The 22,549-nt window shown below is 40.5% G+C and overlaps 1 protein-coding gene across 1 annotated transcript; it reads left to right on the top strand.

The window, feature by feature from the left end:
* The first annotated feature begins 2,994 nt into the window (after positions 1–2,994).
* Positions 2,995–10,721, top strand: LOC139394682 (zinc finger protein ZFP2-like). Its single transcript, XM_071142773.1, has 2 exons — positions 2,995–3,477; positions 9,751–10,721. Exons 1-2 carry the CDS (start codon positions 3,093–3,095, stop codon positions 10,719–10,721), a joined length of 1,356 nt encoding a protein of 451 aa, XP_070998874.1. The 5' UTR covers positions 2,995–3,092.
* Positions 10,722–22,549: the final 11,828 nt, after the last annotated feature.

Here is a 22,549-nt window from a genome sequence, read left to right as displayed (position 1 = left end):
CTACATCCATAACTAGTGGTTTCCTCATTACCAGATATACTACATCCATAACTAGTGGTTTCCTCATTACCAGATATACTACATCCATAACTAGCGGTTTCCTCATTAGCAGATATACTACATCCATAACTAGCGGTTTCCTCATTAGCAGGGAGGAGTTTCTGCAACCAAATTGTGTGTGCAATTTTACAAACACAGAATGGGGCCTATATTGGTGATCAAAAGTCGTCTGGCACACTGCTTAGGATTTCAGCAACTTTAAAAACGTATTTCTAGCCTAAAATCATCCACTTTACTACTAAGGTGAAAAAAATAAGACTAAATATGGCTATTGTTGCTTGACTGGTCTTTTTAAGACAATTGTCAAACATCATGGGCATGAGGCCTGTCCTTTCAGCTAAAACAAACGGTGAATTTCTGTTGTGGGCCTTTTAACCTTCTGTCTGACTTTGTTTTTGTTGTTCACACAGGAGAGAGACATGACGATCGTGGATCCTCTGGGGAGCCTCAACAACATCATGAAGCTGAAGAGGCAGAGGAGAGTTTTTCCGCATCAGAACATCTCAAGAAACAGAAGCGGAAACGCACAGGGAAGAAACCTCACCGCTGCTCTGACTGTGGGAAGAGATTCACATCTTCAGCAGACCTCAAAAGACATCAGAGAATCCATACAGGAGAGAAACCATATAGCTGTGATCAATGTGGGAAGAGATTTACTGATCTAAGCAGCCTGAAAAGACACCAGAGAATTCACACTGGAGAGAAACCTTATAGCTGCACTGACTGTGGGAAGAGTTTTAATGTTCCAAGCAGCCTGAAAACGCACCAAAGAATTCACACGGGAGAGAAACCTTATAGCTGTGATCAATGTGGGAAGAGCTTTGTTTCATCTAGCCAGCTGACTGTACACCAGAGAACACACACAGGAGAGAAATGTTATAGCTGTGATCAATGTGGGAAGAGTTTTGTTTCTTCTAGCCAGCTGACTGCACACCAGAGAACACACACAGGAGAGAAATCGTATAGCTGTGATCAATGTGGGAAGAGATACTCTGGTAAAAGATCTCTGATTAGACATCAGAAAATACATGAAGGAGTTGTTCCATGATATCAATAAAATGTCACAATGTAGAACCCTAAACGTTTGCCCCCTGATCTATTGATTTCATCATGATGTGGATATTAGCCTCATCAGGTGAAAAGTCCAGGTTCTGAAATGAAAGAGTACTATTTATGTGATTAACAAAAAGTGTTGCGTTACACTTATCTCGTAGGTGATCCACTTGAATCAAAATGCAACTCTTCAAAATGTAGCTAGCTGTTTACCACAAGTTGTCCTCTAACCAGTGATGTACACATTAAACCCAGATTCCATGTGGTTTTAGAGCTGTTCGTTTAATCAGGATGTGCAACCTCATCTCATCCCTCTCGCGCAATTGATTTCAACGTGATTTCGATATGAGTGATGACAAATAAGTGTTGCATTTCTCTTCGTTCTGGGGACCGCTACATTTAAATGCATCACTCCGAAATGTAGCTGACTGTCTTCTGCAGATTATCTAACCAGTGAGATAAAAGATTTTAAAATTCCAAAAGATATCTCCCATTTCCATGTGGTATTTTAGTTGTTAGTTTCAACAGCAGTTTCAACCTTATTTCCCCCCAATATATTTATTGCCAGTTGTCAAAACAGCGTTTTTGGTGCTTATAAGGAGCTCGTTTAAAAAAAAAGAAGATTTGTTTCACACTTTGTTGGTTACTACATTCCATATGCGTTATTTCATAGTTGTGATGTCTTAATTATTATTCTACAATGTAGAAAATAGTTAAAATTAAGAAAAACCCTTGAATGAGTAGTGAGTGTGTCCAACGTTTGACTGGTACTGTATGTCTGAACTATCAAATCAAATGGTATTATGTTTATTTGTCACATGCGCCGAATACAACAGTGAAATGCTTATATTTCGATGCACTCAAAACATTCAGACATTTGTGTTACTGTCGTCAATAAAAAGTCCTCACAAACAGGCATCTTCTCCCTTCGGACAACGGCAACACTGACCTGAGTGGGCGGGTGTAGTGTCCAGATGCGCATTTCGAAGCGCTCTGATTGGTTGGGAATTGCAGGGCTATGATGGGTGAAGGATTAGGTAGGCTGAGCAGCCAATCTAACGGGACTGTGAGGGGACGTTAGGGGAAATTGAAGGGACTGTGAGGGGACGTTAGGTAGAGCGGAGAGGAGCAGGATGTACTTTTTACTCACTACCAAATATGGCAATGAGAGGAAGCCCAGTGAAAGGTGAGTGGGAGATGATAAAGTGAAATGCATTTTGTCCAACATTCTGCACATTTTCTCATCGATGAAACGTTTGATCTCAATACAGTTTTCTGTTTCCATAACTTGAATCTGCAACAAACGGAGTGTCCTACGTTTTGCGTTAAAATGGCGTTAAAAGGAGGGCAAGGGCGAATTGAGTTGTTGCACGACCACACTTCACGCAGTGGGAGAAGTTATGAGATGGATTCTGGCCATATGAACTCGGTAGCACAGAGTATATCAATTTGACATTGCAAAATTGTGCATTGTGGGTAGTTTAGAAGATATCCGGAAATAAATGAATAAATATGTAATAACTCAAAAACATAACTTTGTACTTAATAGGTAACCAGATCGTGGCAACAACTAAGTTACTAACTCTTTAACCACACTGTGTTGTTTCATTTGCTTCCTACCCTTCAACTTGTCTGAAATCAAATAGATACATTTTACTCCACTGCGTTACCCACTCCAGTCAGCAGATGGCGGTCTGAGACTTTAAGGTTATGCTGTTGGTGTGACGTATAATGTAGTGGACGGAACGCTTCTTTCAAAAGCAGCAACAGTTGGTCAGACACCTCCGTAGCTTGTTAGACAAAATAGACGAACCAATAAAGCTCTTTAGACGCTTTAGTGTATATTAGCCACTGTGTTTTAAACCCACTTCTGTCGTCTAGTTAGTTATCCGATTTAATGTCATATTTGCGGTGTTGTTATCAGTCAGCTAGCGGGCTGGTTAAGTTAGCATTAGCCTAGCTAGCTAACATCTCCGACCATGTGTTCACTAAGCTACTCTCCTCCTGATAAAGAAGAGGATGTCTGCTGGACGGAGAAAGAGGGTCCGGTGAAAGAGGAGGGGGAAGAGGAGGCTGTTACAATACAAAAACAAGTAGAGGGTGAGGTTGTTACCGTTAACGAAGAGGAAGACTCGTTCTGGCTGAAAGAGGAGGATAATGTTACAGTAAAAGAAGAGAAAGAGGAGGATGCTGTTTTTGGAGTGAAGGAAGGAGAGATGACTGTCACACTGAAAAAGGAGGAAGAAGAGGAGGAAACTGGATATCTGGGCCCGGTTTCCCAAACGCATCTTAAGGTGTCCGATGGTTCTAATGATGAAGTTAGCCGTAAAATGGTTTTGAGAAACCGTTCCTCGATTTACACTAGTAAGTACTGTCTTAAAAACAGAGGCACAAACTTTGCAGTTGTTGAACTGATGAGTGGTGTTAAAGGGGAAATATGCAATTGCTACATCCATATTTTCACTTTTAAATTATTGATGTATAGCCAGTGGTCAGTCCTTGCATCCATAGGTTCAAACATCTTGGCATAACAGTTATAAGGCGTTGGCTTGACAGTCGCTGGGCCCAGGTTTGTGTTCAGCTCAGGGCCTCACCCTGAATTCACTACACTATGAATACAAGGACTGGCCATCCATGATGTCATAATGATATTTTAACCAGGTTTCTAGGCTATATAGTATATTCTAGAATTCATCTATGATGTCATAATGATAGTTTAACCAGGTTTCTAGGATATATAGTATAACCCTAGAATTCATCCATGATGTCATAATGAGGCTATACAGTGTTAGTTTACAAACAATGGAGTTATACAAGCTTATGTTTTGGTTTCTGATGGGGGCAATACAGTTGAAACATTTTGAGGCATTTCTAAGTTCTATTCTTCAGTAGTCAATGGCTATTATGATGTCATAATGATATAATGTCTGACCCCATTTAGGCGACTGGTCGATTGTTTGGTCGACAGGCTGTTGGTTGACCAAGATTGTTTTTGTCCCAACAGCATCAAATATGTCCAGTATGTACGTACGGTCACTGTTACGACGCCGTCGATGCACTTATTAATGAAGCCGTTGACTGATGTGGTAAACTCCTAAAGGCCACCGGATGAATCCCTGAACATATTGCATTCTGTGCTAGTGAACCAGTCATGTCGCTTAGCAACCGCTTCATCGGATCGCTTCCTTATTGAACCTGTACTTCCTGTTTCCGTTTTGACTTATAATCAGGAGGATACAGTTATGTTGCTATTTACCAGATGGAGGCTGAGGGAGGGGCTTTGTATGTGTCTCTGTGTGTGGAGTAAAGGTCGATCTAGAGGTTTTTGCCCTCCTCTAGTTGCACAGGCAGAAATAACATGAAATCACCTGAGTGGCCTCTGGATGACTGTTTTCTTGTTTGCTTATGGCCCTATACAACGCGTTGAGTGTGGTGTTAGTGCCAGCATTAGTTTGTGGCGGTAAATAGACAGCTAAGAAAAATACAGATGTAAACTCTCTTGGTTTATAGTCTGGTCTACACATACAATGAGGTATTCAACTCAGGTGAGCAGAACCTCAAGAGGTTATAATAATAGTAGAGATGGTCCACCATACAAATTAAATTCAGGTGAGCAGAACCTCAAGAGGTTATAATAATAGTAGAGATGGTCCACCATACAAATTAAATTCAGGTGAGCAGAACCTCAAGAGGTTATAATAATAGTGGAGATGGTACACCATACACATACAACTCAGAATAATAAATACACAACACTTTAAAAAAAAAACTTTATTTAACTAGGCAAGATGTTTACCTTGTCAGCTCGGTGATTCGATCTAGCAACCTTTCGGTTACTGGCCCAACGCTCTAACCACTAGGCTACCTGCCGCCCCATCAGATCCTTTGAGTAACTTTGGTTATGATATGAACAAATTCATCTAACCCGAAAGCATATTTTTTCTGCCCTTTGGACCAGGACATTTAATGTCCGTGGTCTCTTCATTTAATGTCCGTGGTCTCTTCATTTAATGTCCATGGTCTCTTCATGTAATGTCCGTGGTCTCTTCATTTAATGTCCGTGGTCTCTTCATTTAATGTCCATGGTCTCTTCATTTAATGTCCGTGGTCTCTTCATTTAATGTCCGTGGTCTCTTCATTTAATGTCCGTGGTCTCTTCATGTAATGTCCATGGTCTCTTCATGTAATGTCCATGGTCTCTTCATTTAATGTCTGTGGTCTCTTCATTGCAAAAGTCCTGATCTTAAAAACTGGGGCGGCAGGGTAGCCTAGTGGTTAGAGCGTTGGACTAGTAACCGGAAGGTTGCAAATTCAAATCCCCCATCCTGACAAGGTTCAAATCTGTCGTTCTGCCCCTGAACAGGCAGTTAACCCACTGTTCCTAGGCCGTCATTGACAATAAGAATCTGTAACTGACTTGCCAAGTTAAATGAAGGTAAAATAAAGAATATATAAGCCTAGGTCTAGATATTGTTTTGACCTTCTTGTGTTCTAGGTTTTTCCTAATTGTAATCTACTTGAAGTTAATAAAGTATTTTATTGTTGACATCTTTGTTTTTTTAGGCCTCACTGCTTTATCACATGGCCACATTCTCATGTTCCAATGTGAACTCTTTGAGAGATGGGCGGGTCTAAGGCTCTAGAGGGTGTGAAGGATGATAAATGGGCGTGAACAAAGAGCAGCACTGAAGATATACAACAATAGACAATGTAGTAATGATAATGGTTTGCCTAATGGGGGAACCTGGTGAGATAAATACTGTTAATGGTTTGCCTAATGGGGGAACCTGGTGAGATAAATACTGTTAATGGTTTGCCTAATGGGGGAACCTGGTGAGATAAATACTGTTCATGGTTTGCCTAATGGGGAAACCTGGTGAGATAAATACTGTTAATGGTTTGCCTAATGGGGAAACCTGGTGAGATAAATACTGTTAATGGTTTGCCTAATGGGGGAACCTGGTGAGATAAATACTGTTAATGGTTTGCCTAATGGGGGAACCTGGTGAGATAAATACTGTTAATGGTTTGCCTAATGGGGGAACCTGCTGAGATAAATACTGTTAATGGTTTGCCTAATGGGGGAACCTGGTGATATAATGTTCAGAGAATCCATTTAGGCAATTTGGTGAAAGTATTCCTTTTCTAAATATATGTTTCTCAATGATTAATGTAGAGCAAGTGTGAAAACCACAGAAACATTTGGAATGCCCTTTTGTCCTGAATGGGATTCTAAGTGTAATTTAAAAAAAAAAATCTACATTACTTCCTCATGTTTCCTCCAATCACAGTGCATGATACGCTATTTAGAAGCTCTGAGTCATTACTTCCTCATGTTTCCTCCAATCACAGTGTATGATACCATTTAGAAGCTCTGAGTCATTACTTCCTCATGTTTTCCTCCAATCACAGTGTATGATACCATGTAGAAGCTCTGAGTCATTACTTCCTCATGTTTCCTCCAATCACAGTGTTTGATACGCTATTTAGAAGCTCTGAGTCATTACTTCCTCATGTTTTCCTCCAATCACAGTGTATGATACCATGTAGAAGCTCTGAGTCATTACTTCCTCATGTTTTCCTCCAATCACAGTGTATGATACCATGTAGAAGCTCTGAGTCATTACTTCCTCATGTTTCCTCCAATCACAGTGTTTGATACGCTATTTAGAAGCTCTGAGTCATTACTTCCTCATGTTTTCCTCCAATCACAGTGTATGATACCATGTAGAAGCTCTGAGTCATTACTTCCTCATGTTTTCCTCCAATCACAGTGTTTGATACCATGTAGAAGCTCTGAGTCATTACTTCCTCATGTTTTCCTCCAATCACAGTGTTTGATACCATGTAGAAGCTCTGAGTCATTACTTCCTCATGTTTCCTCCAATCACAGTGTATGATACCATTTAGAAGCTCTGAGTCATTACTTCCTCATGTTTTCCTCCAATCACAGTGTATGATACCATGTAGAAGCTCTGAGTCATTACTTCCTCATGTTTTCCTCCAATCACAGTGTATGATACCATGTAGAAGCTCTGAGTCATTACTTCCTCATGTTTCCTCCAATCACAGTGTATGATACCATGTAGAAGCTCTGAGTCATTACTTCCTCATGTTTTCCTCCAATCACAGTGTTTGATACCATGTAGAAGCTCTGAGTCATTACTTCCTCATGTTTTCCTCCAATCACAGTGTTTGATACCATGTAGAAGCTCTGAGTCATTACTTCCTCATGTTTTCCTCCAATCACAGTGTTTGATACCATGTAGAAGCTCTGAGTCATTACTTCCTCATGTTTTCCTCCAATCACAGTGTTTGATACCATGTAGAAGCTCTGAGTCATTACTTCCTCATGTTTTCCTCCAATCACAGTGTTTGATACCATGTAGAAGCTCTGAGTCATTACTTCCTCATGTTTTCCTCCAATCACAGTGTTTGATACCATGTAGAAGCTCTGAGTCATTACTTCCTCATGTTTTCCTCCAATCACAGTGTTTGATACCATGTAGAAGCTCTGAGTCATTACTTCCTCATGTTTTCCTCCAATCACAGTGTTTGATACCATGTAGAAGCTCTGAGTCATTACTTCCTCATGTTTTCCTCCAATCACAGTGTTTGATACCATGTAGAAGCTCTGAGTCATTACTTCCTCATGTTTTCCTCCAATCACAGTGTTTGATACCATGTAGAAGCTCTGAGTCATTACTTCCTCATGTTTTCCTCCAATCACAGTGTTTGATACCATGTAGAAGCTCTGAGTCATTACTTCCTCATGTTTTCCTCCAATCACAGTGTTTGATACCATGTAGAAGCTCTGAGTCATTACTTCCTCATGTTTTCCTCCAATCACAGTGTTTGATACCATGTAGAAGCTCTGAGTCATTACTTCCTCATGTTTTCCTCCAATCACAGTGTTTGATACCATGTAGAAGCTCTGAGTCATTACTTCCTCATGTTTTCCTCCAATCACAGTGTTTGATACCATGTAGAAGCTCTGAGTCATTACTTCCTCATGTTTCCTCCAATCACAGTGTTTGATACCATGTAGAAGCTCTGAGTCATTACTTCCTCATGTTTTCCTCCAATCACAGTGTATGATACCATGTAGAAGCTCTGAGTCATTACTTCCTCATGTTTTCCTCCAATCACAGTGTTTGATACCATGTAGAAGCTCTGAGTCATTACTTCCTCATGTTTTCCTCCAATCACAGTGTTTGATACGCTATTTAGAAGCTCTGAGTCATTACTTCCTCATGTTTTCCTCCAATCACAGTGTATGATACCATGTAGAAGCTCTGAGTCATTACTTCCTCATGTTTCCTCCAATCACAGTGTTTGATACCATGTAGAAGCTCTGAGTCATTACTTCCTCATGTTTTCCTCCAATCACAGTGTTTGATACCATGTAGAAGCTCTGAGTCATTACTTCCTCATGTTTTCCTCCAATCACAGTGTTTGATACCATGTAGAAGCTCTGAGTCATTACTTCCTCATGTTTTCCTCCAATCACAGTGTTTGATACCATGTAGAAGCTCTGAGTCATTACTTCCTCATGTTTTCCTCCAATCACAGTGTTTGATACCATGTAGAAGCTCTGAGTCATTACTTCCTCATGTTTTCCTCCAATCACAGTGTTTGATACCATGTAGAAGCTCTGAGTCATTACTTCCTCATGTTTTCCTCCAATCACAGTGTTTGATACCATGTAGAAGCTCTGAGTCATTACTTCCTCATGTTTTCCTCCAATCACAGTGTTTGATACCATGTAGAAGCTCTGAGTCATTACTTCCTCATGTTTCCTCCAATCACAGTGTTTGATACCATGTAGAAGCTCTGAGTCATTACTTCCTCATGTTTTCCTCCAATCACAGTGTTTGATACCATGTAGAAGCTCTGAGTCATTACTTCCTCATGTTTTCCTCCAATCACAGTGTTTGATACCATGTAGAAGCTCTGAGTCATTACTTCCTCATGTTTTCCTCCAATCACAGTGTATGATAACCATGTAGAAGCTCTGAGTCATTACTTCCTCATGTTTTCCTCCAATCACAGTGTTTGATACCATGTAGAAGCTCTGAGTCATTACTTCCTCATGTTTTCCTCCAATCACAGTGTTTGATACCATGTAGAAGCTCAGTCTGTACTTTTATCCAATGTATAAAATAAACACCATTGAAAAGGTTGCTACATAAGACTGAATAGAGACGGCGGGTCACATATTTGGTTGTGAAAGTTGTAAAATACCTATTTTGGATGCTGAAGTTGTTAGCTTGAATGCTAACGCTCATTGACAAAGGCTGGTAGCAAAGCTGTTAGCTTGAATGCTAAACGCTCATTGACAGGCTGGTAGCAAAGCTGTTAGCTTGAATGCTAAACGTTAATGTTATGTATAAACGCTCATTGACAGGCTGGTAGCAAAGCTAGCCAATGAGAATTTTACTGGATGAAGTTGAAGTGTTTTTTTAAAAGTATAAAGCAGTTGATTTGCAACAATGACACAAACATTATTATTATATATATATATATATATATTATATATATATATTATATACCTTAACATTACCTTAGCTCAAATAAACAATGGATTTCTGCTGTTGTGGGCCTTTAACCATCTGTCTGATTTTGTTGTTCACACAGGAGAGAGACAGAACTACCGTGGATCCTCTGGGGAGCCCCAACTACATCGTGAAGCTGACGAGGCAGAGAAGAGTCTCTCCACTTCAGAACATCTCAAATTCCAGCAGAGACCCACAGGAATGAAACCTCACCACTGCTCTGTCTGTGGGAAGAGTTACTCAAGATCAGATTCACTAAAAGCACACCAGAGAATTCACACTGGAGAGAAACCTTATAGCTGTTCTCAATGTGGGAAGAGTTTTACTACATCTAGCCGTCTGACTATACACCAGAGAACACACACAGGAGATAAATCTTTCCACTGCTCTGACTGTGGGAAGAGTTACTCAAGATCAGAGTCACTAAACACACACCAGAGAATTCACACTGGAGAGAAACCTTATAGCTGTTATCAATGTGGGAATGGTTTTACTACATCTAGCAAGCTGACTATACACCAGAGAACACACACAGGAGAGAAATCTTTCCACTGCGCAGACTGTGGGAAGTGTTTTCTGATATCAGGACATTTAAAATCACACCAGAGAATACACACAGGAGAGAAGCCTTATAGCTGTGATCAATGTGGGAAGAGTTTTAGTCACTTAAGCAGCCTGATAGTTCACCAGAGAACACACACAGGAGAGAAGCCTTATAGCTGTGATCAATGTGGGAAGAGTTTTACTCAGTCTAGTCAGCTGACTAGGCACCAGAGAACACACACAGGAGAGAAATATTTTAGCTGTGATCAATGTGGGAAGACTTTTACTGAGCCTGGTAACTTGACTAAGCATCAGAGAACACACACAGGAGAGAAACCATATAGCTGTGATCAATGTGGGAAGAGTTTTACTGAGTCTGGTAACTTGACTAAGCACCAGAGAAGACACACAGGAGAGAAGTCACATAGTTGTGATCAATGTGACAAGAGATACTCTGATAATCGATCTCTTATTAAACATCAGAAAATACATGAAGGAGTTGTTTCATGATATCAATGAAATAATGTCACAATGTAGAATGTTTTAACATTGTAGTAGGAGTGTTCTAATGATGTCACAATGTACAATGTTTTAACATTGTAGTAGGAGTGTTCTAATGATGTCACAATGTACAATGTTTTAACATTGTAGTAGAAGTATTTTAATGATGTCACAATGTAGAATGTTTTAACATTGTAGTAGGAGTGTTCTAATGATGTCACAATGTAGAATGTTTTAACATTGTAGTAGGAGTATCTTAATGATGTCACAATGTAGAATGTTTTAACATTGTAGTAGGAGTATCTTAATGATGTCACAATGTAGAACCCTAAACGTTTGTCCCCTGTTCTATTGATTTCAGCATGATATGGATATTAGACTCATCGGGGGAAAAATCCAGGTTCTGAATTGAAAGAGTATTATTTATTTGATTAACAAAAAAAGGAGTTGTTACCACATTGGCATCACACTATTTTAGTTTTTTAAATCATCTTATGTTTGTTGTGTAGTAAATATTTCAGTTTTTATTTCCATTGTTTTTATTCGTACATGTCTGAAATGTGCTGTATAAATAAATCTTGATATATATTTTCAAATTGCAAAACAAATTAACCCAATGACCGACTTCAACGAATCCAGTGGATTTTTTGTTGAAAAGGAAAAATGTTGAAATCAACCACATGTCAAAGGATTCAACTCCTGAAAAACTGAATCAAACAGATCAATCCCACTTTTCCAGCCTGCTGAAGGCGTGGTGGAGTGGTAAACACCACCCCCAGCTCTACCAGGGGCTTGAGGTGGTCTCCCACAGCTCTGCTTATGTCATGATCTGTGTCCTTGCCGTTCCATTTCTTGACTGCCCCTGACACACAGAAAGAAATACATTTAGTAATATTATATAAAACTCTCAAAGTAATGGATATGGAGCATCTATGGCCTCAGTTACACCTGGCACCTAAATGTGACTTCTGTCATCCGATCACTCCAAGCTGCATTAGGTTCAGATCTACTAGGATGGGCCTTTGACATAGTCTGGATGCAGTCAGGCGTTGTGTTCGGAATTTGAGTCTGGCCACTGAATATGACAGTCTGGACGCAGTCAGGCCACCATGTCAGCATAACCAATGTAAAGAGATGGGGTGAATGAGTGGCGGAAAAGTATGTTTTACACCAATATCAGTGGACAATTTGTACTAATGTAAATAAACATGGATGATGGAACATATTGCCTTTTGCTGACGTGATGAACCGCTAAGGGGACATAAATATTTACCATCTGTGACCTCTCACCTCTCTGGCTGTAGAAGTGTTCTTCCTAACCAGTCCCTCAACAGCTCTCTGACTGAGCTCCAACCTCACTGGGTCTTCAGAGGAGAGGAAGGCTGAGGAGGGATGGAAGGATGAATGGATCAATCAGTCAACAAGTCAGTAATATAAAGAGAGTGTTGATCATCTTAAATGTCCATCTCCCACCCATGGAGAGACCTTTATACTGTATCCAGGGTTGGGTAGGTTACTTTCTAAATGTAATCCGTTAGTTACTAGTTACATGTCTAAAAGTGTCATCAGTAATCTGTTAGTTACTAGTTACCTGTCTAAAAGAGTCATCAGTAACATAACTGTTGGGTTCCCCAAACTCACTAATGTAATCAGATTACTTTGAATTACTTTCTCCTTAAGAGGCACAGGTTTGTACCTCCAACAAATCTGATTTGCTAACCCTAATGCCTAACCCTAACCTTAACCATAATGCCTAAACCTTACCTTAAATAACCCTAACTTTAACAACACTGCTAACCCTAATGCCTAAACCTAACCTTAACCATACTGCTAACCCTAATGCCTAACCCTAACCTTAACCATACTGCTAACCCTAATGCCTAAACCTAACCTTAACCATACTGCTAACCCTAATGCCTAAACCTAACCTTAACCATACTGCTAACCCTAATGCCTAAACCTAACCTTAACCATACTGCTAACCCTAATGCCTAAACCTAACCTTAACCATACTGCTAACCTTAATGCCTAAACCTAACCTTAACCATACTGCTAACCCTAATGCCTAAACCTAACCTTACATTGTTGTGTTTTCGTGAATTGAATGCAAGAGTGTGCAGAGCTGTCATCAAGGGAAAATGAAAAGTCTCAAATATAAAATATATATATTTTGATTTGTTTAACACTTTTTTGGTTACTACATGATTCCATATGTGTTATTTCATAGTTTTGATGCCTTCATTATTATTCTACAATGTAGAAAACAGTAAAAATTAAGAAAAACCCTTAAATGAGTAGGTGTGTCCAAACTTTTGACTGGTACTGTATGTCTGAAAGCTATCAAATCACATTTTTACTTGCTTACTTACGAGCCCCAAACCAACAATGCAGTTTAAAAAAATACAGATAAGAATAAGAAATAAAAGTAACATGTAATTAAAGAGCAGCAGTAAAATAGAACTGTCTATGACTGGGGTGGCTGGAGTTTTTGACAATTTTTCGGGCCTTCCTCTGACACCGCCTGGTATAGAGGTCCTGGATGGCAGGAAGCTAGGCCCCAGTGATGTACTGGGCCGTTCGCACTACCCTCTGTAGTGTATTGCGGTCAGAGGCCGAGCAGTTACCATACCAGGCAGTGATGCAACCAGGATGCTCTCGATGGTGCAGCTGTAGAACCTTTTGAGGATCTGAGGACCCATGACAATTGTTTTCAGTCTCCTGAGGGGGAATAGGTTTTGTTGTGCCCTCTCCACGACTGTCTTAGTGTCTTTGTGCTTGGACCATGTTAGTTTGTTGGTGATGTGAACAATAAGGAACTTGAAGCTCTCAACCTGCTCCACTAAATCCCCGTCGATGAGAATGGGGGCGTGTTCGGTCCTGTAGTCCACAATCATCTATTTTGTCTTATCACCTTGAGGGAGAGGTTGTTGTCCAGGCACCACACGGCCAGGTCTCTGACCTCCTCCCTATAGGCTGTCTCGGGCACTATGGTGTTGAACGCTGAGCTGTAGTCAATGAATAGCATTCTCACATAGGTGTTCCTTTTGTCCAGGTGGGAAAAGGCAGTGTGGAGTGCAATAGAGATTGCAACATCTGTGGATCTGTTGGGGTGGTATGCAAATTGGAGTGGGTCTAGGGTTTCTGGGATAATGGTGTTGATGTGAGCCATGACCAGCCTTTCAAAGCACTTTATGGCTACAGACGTGAGTGCTACGGGTCGGTAGTCATTTAGGCAGGTTACCTTAGTGTTCTTGGGCACAGGAATTATGGTGGTCAGCTTAAAACTTGTTAGTATTACAGACGTGGACAGGGAGAAGTTAAAAATGTCAGTGAAGACACTTGCCAGTTGGTCAGCGCATGCTCGCAGTACATGTCCTGCTGATCCGTCTGGCCCTGCGGCCTTGTGAATGTTGACTTGTTTAAAAGCCTTACTCACATCGGCTGCCGATAGCGTGATCACACAGTCTTTCAGAATAGCTGGTGCTCTCATGCATGTTTCAGTGTTATTTGCCTCGATGAGAGCATAGAAGTAGTTTAGCTCGTCTGGTAGGCTCGTGTCACTAGGCAGCTCTCGGCTGTGCTTCCCTTTGTAGTCTGTAATGGTTTGCAGGCCCTGCCACATCCGACAAGTCCTGAAGCTTAGCATCTGATTTAAGTTTCCCTGCATTAAAGTCCTTGGCTACTAGGAGCGCCACCTCTGGGTGAGCATTTTCTTGTCTGCTTATGGCGGAATACAGCTCATTCAATGCTCTTAGTGCCAGCCTCTAACTGTGGTGGTATGTAAACAGCTACAACAAATACAGATGAAAACTCTCTAGGTAGATAGTGTGGCGAGAAATAGCTCTAGACTTCCTTAGATATCGTGCACCAGCAAAAATACATAGTCCCCCACCAGATGCTGCATAGTCTTACCAGATGCTGCTGTTCTATCCTGCCGGTACAGCGTATAACCAGCTGTATGTTGATAGAATTTGTTCTTAACTGACTTGCCAGGTTAAATTAAAAAAAATACAAAATAAAATATTTTTTACACTTTCAGTCAGCTGAAAGCTTAGATGCAGCAGGTCTCACGCAAATTATAATTGATTGCCTTGAAAAACATGGTCTGGACTACAGAAATAATATTGTGGGGCAAGGCTATGACGGTGCATCCGTTGTGAGCAGGAAAGCATTCTGGTGTGTCTGCACGGATTAAAAACAGTGCAAGATTTGCAATTTATGTGCACTGTAATGCACGTTGTTTGAACGTGGTTCTTGTCGATGCTGTAAAATCAGTGCTTGAGGCAGTTCACTTTTTTTTGCTCTCCTGCAGAAGCTTTATAACTTTGTGTCAAGTGGCTTGCAGTTCAGAAAGAGTTGTATCCACAACAGCAGCCTGGGGAACTACGGAGACTTACGGATGGAAGGTGTGCATGCAGATACATGGCATGCCGTAATCTGAGGGACAGGCTTCCAGCAGTTTCTTAGAGTGATACAGGATATCACACTTGAAAATAGTGGTGATAGATCAGTGGAGGCAAGGAGCCTTCTTTCTCAGATTTACATTTCATAGGGCTTTTGGTTACCTTTTGGTTACTTTTTGGTTTCCTTTTGGTTTTCTTTTGGTTACCTTTTGGTTACCTTTTGGTTACCTTTTGGTTTCCTTTTGGTTTCCTTTTGGTTACCTTTTGGTTACCTTTTGGTTACCTTTTGGTTACCTTTTGGTTTCCTTTTGGTTTCCTTTTGGTTTCCTTTTGGTTACCTTTTGGTTACCTTTTGGTTACCTTTTGGTTACCTTTTGGTTTCCTTTTGGTTTCCTTTTGGTTACCTTTTGGTTACCTTTTTGTAAAGTGCTTGGTGACGCCAAATGTCTTTCTGACATGCTCCAATCAAGCTCTCTTGAACTAGCAAGGGCTGTGGATCTAGTAGGTGCCCTTACAGACACATTACAGGACTATAGAAGTGAGGGTTACTATGGAGAACTATGGGAAAAAGGTTGAAGACATTGCAGAGCACTGCAAAAATAAGTGTACAAACAGTGTATAAAAGACAGGCTAAAACAAGCTTGTGATTTCACAACTCATTGATGATGAGCACTGTAGGACAGAAACATAGTGACCAAAGGGATGGTGAGAGCTTCCAAAAGAGCTGTCTTTTATCAGGTGCTTGACAGTCTCACCGTTGAGCTGCAGAGGTGTTTTTCATAGAAGAATTGTGAGATAATGCAAAGGGGTCCAGTCTCTCAACCCAAAGAGGACAACATTCTTGAATGAGGAGCCTCTGTTTTGCCTTTGCTCAGACCTTTGAGTCAGATTTAGAGGACCTCAAAACACGAGGTTCATCAAAACCAAGCGGCTTCTTGATAGGAGAGAGAAAAGTGGAAGGGACAGACCGTCTCCTCTCCTTGACTTTGCTGTGTTTCTAGAACCTTCTAAAAAGGTCTCCCATTTTGACTCCAGTCCGCAGTGCTTCCTGCGAGAGAAGCTTCTCAGCTTTAAAACGGATTAAAACCCATCTTAGGACAACAATGGTTGAAGACAGGTTAAGTCAGCTCAGAATTCTCCGTGTTGAGTCAAGGAGGACACGCTCCCGTCAACATGGATGAGGTTGTGAAACATTTTGCCAGTTCTCACCAGAACCGCAGAATTGTGCTGTTTTTAAATCTACTCTGTTCATGGATCCCTCTGTTCGTGATTAAAACCTGCACTGTGTACTAGCTAGTACACTGACATTCTGAAATGATACATCCAAAGGATATCACAGATTGCCAGCGTCAGCATACGCCCTCGGTAGCACAGAGTAAATCAATATGACGTTGAAAAATAGTGTATTGTGGGTAGTTTAGAAGATATCCGGAAATAAGTTAATAAATATGTAATAACGCAAAAAAACATAACTGTTTGTACTTATAGGTAACCATATCGTGACGACAACTAGCTTACTAAGTATTTAACCACACTGTATTGTTACACTGGTGAGTAAAAACTCATGCTTCCTACACTTTAACTTGTTATCTGAAGATAAAATATACATTTTTACTCGACTGCGTTTCCACTCCAGTCAGCAGATGGCGGTCTGAGACTTTAAGGCGATGCTGTTGGTGTGACGTATAATGTAGTGGACGGAACGCTTCTTTCAACAGTAGCAACAGTTAGTCAGACACCTCCGTAGCTTGCTAGACAACATAGACGAACCGATAAAGCTTTAGATGCTTCCGTAGAGCCACTGTGTTTTAAACCCACTTCTGTTGTCTAGTTAGTTATCCAATTTAATGTCATATTTACGTTGTTGTTATTAGTCAGCTAGCTGGCTTCTTAAGTTAGCACTAGCCTAGCTATCTAACATCCCCAACCATGAGTTCACTAAGCTACTCTCTTGCTAAAGAAGAGGAGGTCTGCTGGACGGAGAAAGAAGCTCTCGTGAAAGAGGAGGAAGAAGAGGAGGCTGTTACCGTGAAAGAAGAAGAGAACTACGTTTCAGTGAAAGATGTGTTCGGAGTGAAAGATGAGGAAGATGATACAGTAAAAGAAGAGGAGGAAGAGAAAGACCAGGATGTAGGGGAGGAGGGGGAGGTGACTGTCACATCGAAAAAGGAGGAGGAAACGGGATATCTGGGCCCAGTTTCCCTAATGCATCTTAAGGCATCCAATGGTTCTAACGATGAACTTAGCAATACGATGGTTTTGAGAAACCGTTCCCTGATTAACACTAGTAAGTACTGTCTTAAAAACAGAGGCACAGTTGTTGAACTGATGTGGTGTTTGGTGTTTAAGGGACAATCTGCAATGCTACATCCGTATTGGGACTTTTAAATGATATATTTCTAGCCATTAATTCTTGAAGAATATAACACATGCTTCATGCTCTGAGTTCAACTGGTGTACCCCATCAGAACCTCTAATGTTTAGAAACAATGTAAATGAACACTGTATCGCCTCAACATGGTTAAAACTATAATGTTGATATCATGGATGGTCAGTCCTTGCATCCATAGGTCTGTCTATGAATTTGAGAGTAGTTACATTTCTCCAGCCCCATCCATCATCTAATTACCAAAACAGTGGTGGAATGACAGATTTGTTATTGTTTGAACTGCAGATTGGTTTATATATTTTTTTTTTAAAGGACAACCTAGGTTTTAAATAGCAACAAAATGGCTGCCCTTAGACTTGGTTTGGTAAACAACTGAGGGATGGGGGCTGGAGAAATGTAACCACTCTCAAATTCATAGAGAAAGTTATTGTAGCAACCTCGTCAAGAAGTTCAGACATCTTGGCATAACAGGTATAAGGTGTTGGCTTGACAGTCGCTGGACCCATGTTTGATTCTCGCTCAGTGCCTCCCCCTGAATTCACTACACTATGAATACAAGGACTGGCCATCCATAAGGTCAAAATTATAGTTTTAACCAGATTTTGAGGCTATATAGTATATTCTAGAATTCATCCATGAGGTCATAATGATAGTTTAACCAGGTGTCTAGGCTATATAGGATATTCTAGAATTCATCCATGATGTCATAATGATAGTTTAACCAGGTTTCTAGGATATATAGTATATTCTAGAATTCATCCATGATGTCATAATGATGGTTTAAACCAGATTTCGAGGATATACAGTATATTCTAGAATTCATCCATGATGTCATAACTGATGGGGAAATAGAGTTGAAACATTTGAGGCATTTATAAGTTATATTCTTCAGGGTGGCTATAAGGGCTGAGCCTGAGTGGTAGGTCGATAGGCTGTTGTAGAAGTCTTTATCCAAATCAAGGTTAGTGAAAACTGTTCTGATGTCTATAAGCTCTCTTTGGTCATAGGAAATGATGGTGGAAACATTATGTACCAAAAAAAAGTTATGATCAGTGTAATATACATATTTTTTAAAACACAAAATACCACAATTGGTCAGGAGTCCTTAAAACGTCTGCTTTCCAATGTAGCACCATTCTAGATAACATTCTAAATAACATTCTAAATACCATTATAGATAACGTTATAATAACATTCTAGATAAAATTCTAAATAACACTCTAAATAACATTCTAAATAACATTAGCATGAATTAGCCTACGTGAACAAGAAGCACAACATATTTTCAGAGATGTGTGATAATTAACTCCTCTGTAATATAGTAAAGCTTTGCAATCGTGACATTATGTACTTTCGAGGAAAATAGGCTGATTTTTCTTGACTGGTTTTTAGAAGGGATTTCGTGACTATTAGCTTAGCAACCACGTGACGCAGCAAGGTGAACCCGATTGGTCAACAGTCTGTTAGTCGTTTGAAAAGTTTTTCCTTTTAAAACATTTTTGTTTACTAGCCTGTTTAATTTGGATCCCGTGATGCGGTTAGCCTCAGTCCTGTGCTTGTGGATATTTAAATCTCTTCTGTTTGATGCGGTTTCCATCGGCTTTACGAGCTGTGCCTGCTGGAAAAGTGTGGTGTACCAGCGTTAGTCTACGTCGCATCCATCATGCCGCCCAAAGTTAAAGAAGGGTTGGAGGAATGTAGAGGACGGTGTTTAACTATGACAGGTACATGATCTTTTACATCAACACAAAAATGTCTAGAAGCATTTGTTACAGCAACAGGAAAATAGCTTCAAGAGCCTTTGTCCAAATACTGGTGGATTGAACTAACAAAAGATTGGCCGATCTGACCAGAGAGGTTTAAGACCTAAAGAACAGTTTGCAGTTCTCCCAGGGAGAGGTGGATGTCCTGAAAGAGACTTGCAGCAAGATGGCAACAAAGTCCCTGTGAGATGACATCATCACTGTCTGTGAATTATTATTATTACAGATGACTGGGGAAGCAGACTATCTAGATCACGTCCCCGTGAGATGACATCATCACTGTCTGTGAATTATTATTATTACAGATGACTGGGGAAGCAGACTATCTAGAGCACGTCCCCATGAGATGACATCATCACTGTCTGTGAATTATTATTACAGATCACTGGGGTAACAGACTATCTAGATCACGTCCCCGTGAGATGACATCATCACTGTCTGTGAATTATTATTACAGATCACTGGGGAAACAGACTATCTAGAGCGCGTGTCAAACACGAGGCCCGCAGGCCCAATCCGACCCGTGACACATTTCTATCCAACCCGCGCAATTATTTGGGTTGTCAATTCAGTTTGGTTCAGCTTCAGCTTGTAGTCCGCGATGCGCTGCACTACAAGTCCCAGCAAGCACTGCCAACGTGCTACACGCCAAACATCAGTGGATTGCCACAGACACACCCCTCTTCCCAGATCCACACACAGACCCACACACGAACCAGCCAGTGTGCTGTATCATATATACAGTTGAAGTCGGAAGTTTACATACACTTAGGTTGGAATCATTACAACTCGTTTTTCAACCACTCCATACATTTCTTGTTAACAAACTATAGTTTTGGCAAGTCTACTTCTACTTTGTGCATGACACACTACATTTTTCCAACAATTCTTTACAGACAGATTAGTTCACTTATATTCACTGTATCACAATTCCAGTGGGTCAGAAGTTTACATACACTAAGTTGACTGTGCCTTTAAACAGCTTGGAAAATTCCAGAAAATTATGTCATGCTTTAGAAGCTTATGATAGGCTAATTGACATCATTAAGACCTCAGAAAAAAATTGTGGACCTCCACAAGTCTGGTTCATCCTTGGGAGCAATTTCCAAACGCCTGAAGGTACCACGTTCATCTGTACAAATAGTACGCAAGTATAAACACAGTGGGACCACGCAACCGTCATACTGCTACGGAAAGAGAAGCGTTCTTTCTCCTAGGGATGAACATACTTTGGTGTGAAAAGTTCAAATCAATCCCAGAACAACAGCTAAGGACCTTGTGAAGATGCTGGAGGAAACAGGTACAAAAGTATCTATATCCACAGTAAAACGAGTCCTATATAAGCTAAAAGGCCACTCAGCAAGGAAGAAGCCACTGCTCCAAAACCGCCATAAAAAAAGACAGACTACGGTTTGCAACTGCACATGGGGACAAAGATTGTACTTTTTAGAGAAATGTCCTCTGGTCTGATGAAAACCAAATAGAACGGACCATCGTTATGTTTGGAGGAGAAAAGGGGAGGCTTGCAAGCCGAAGAACACCATCCCAACCGTGAAACATGGAGGTGGCAGCATTATGTTTGGAGGAGAAAGGGGGAGGCTTGCAAGCCGAAGAACACCATCCCACCTGTGAAGCACGGGGGTGGCAGCATTATGTTGTGGGGGTGCTTTGCTGCAGGAGGGACTGGTGCACTTTACAAAATAGATGGCATCATGAGGAAAGAAAATTATGTGGATATATTGAAGCAACATCTCAAGACATCAGTTAAAGCTTGGTCACAAATGGGTCTTCCAAATGGACAATGACCCCAAGCATACTTCCAAAGTTGTGGCAAAATGGTATAAGGACAACAAAGTCAAGGTATTGGAGTGGCCATCGCAAAGCCCTGACCTCAATTCCATAGAAAATTTGTGGGCAGAACTGACAAAAAGCGTGAGCGAGCAAGGAGGCCTACAAACCCGACTCAGTTACACCAGCTCTGTCAGGAGGAATGGGCCAAAATTCACCCAACCTATTGTGGAAGGCTACACGAAATGTTTGACCCAAGTGAAACAATTAAAAGGCAATGCTACCAAATACTAATTGAGTGTCTGTACACTTCTGGCCCACTGGGAATGTGATGCAAGAAATAAACCCTGAAATAAATAATTCTCTCTGCTATTATTCTGACATTTCACATTCTTAAAATAAAGTGGTGATCCTAACTGACCTAAAACAGGGAAATACATGTCAGGAATTGTGAAAAACTGAGTTTAAATGTATTTGGCTAAGGTGTATGTTAACTTTAGACTTCAAATGAATATATATATACACTATACGACTAATGTCTACCAGACCGAAAGTTTAAACATGTTGTAGGCTTAACAATGAATAACCAAAAAACTGAAAACTAAACTATTTTATTTTACATATTAAACCTGTTTTTTAGGCACCAAACAACTTCTAAATACTGTAGACTTCCATTAATTTATTAGACTGGTACCAAACTACCTTCAGACCAGTCTTGTCTGGCTTCTGGGCCTCCTAGAGCAAAACAATGTAGGTGTTGATGAGAGACTCCTCCTCCTTTCAACAGAGGGGTCATATTAGTGTTGTAGTCACCAGAGACTCCTCCTCCTTTAGGCACCAAACAACTTCTAAATACTGTAGACTTCCATTAATTTATTAGACTGGTACCAAACTACCTTCAGACCAGTCTTGTCTGGCTTCTGAGCAATCGACATTTACCAGTCAAAAGGTTGGACACACCTACTCAGTGCAGGGTTTATTATTATTATTTATTTTTACTATTTTCTCCATGTAGAGTAATAGTGAAGACATCAAAACTATGAAATAACACAAATGGAATCATGTAGTAACCAAAAAAAGTGTTAAACAAATCTAAATATATCTGAGATTCTTCAAAGTTGACACCCTTTGCCTTGATGACAGCTTTGCGCACTCTTGGCATTCTCTCAACCAGCTTCATGAGGTAACACAATGGAATGCATGTCAATTAACAGGTGTGCCTTGTTAAAAGCGAATTTGTGGAATTGATTTCCTTCTTAATGTGTTTGAGCCAATCAGTTGTGTTGTGACAAGGTAGGGGTGGTATACAGAAGATAGCCCCATTTAGTGAAAGGCCAAGTCAACATGGCAAGAACAGCTCAAATAAGCAAAGAGAAACAACATTCCATCATGATCTATGATGAAACTGGCTCTCACGAGATCCGCCACAGGAAAGGAAGACCCAGAGTTACCTCTGCTGCAGAGGATAAGTTCATTAGAGTTACCAGTCTCAGA

This window comes from Oncorhynchus clarkii, unplaced genomic scaffold, assembly GCF_045791955.1.
Source record: "Oncorhynchus clarkii lewisi isolate Uvic-CL-2024 unplaced genomic scaffold, UVic_Ocla_1.0 unplaced_contig_449_pilon_pilon, whole genome shotgun sequence".
In the NCBI taxonomy this organism is placed as follows: Eukaryota; Metazoa; Chordata; class Actinopteri; order Salmoniformes; family Salmonidae; genus Oncorhynchus; species Oncorhynchus clarkii.
The sequence above is the reverse complement of the archived record's forward strand: the minus strand, read 5'-3'. Positions and strand labels throughout refer to the sequence as shown.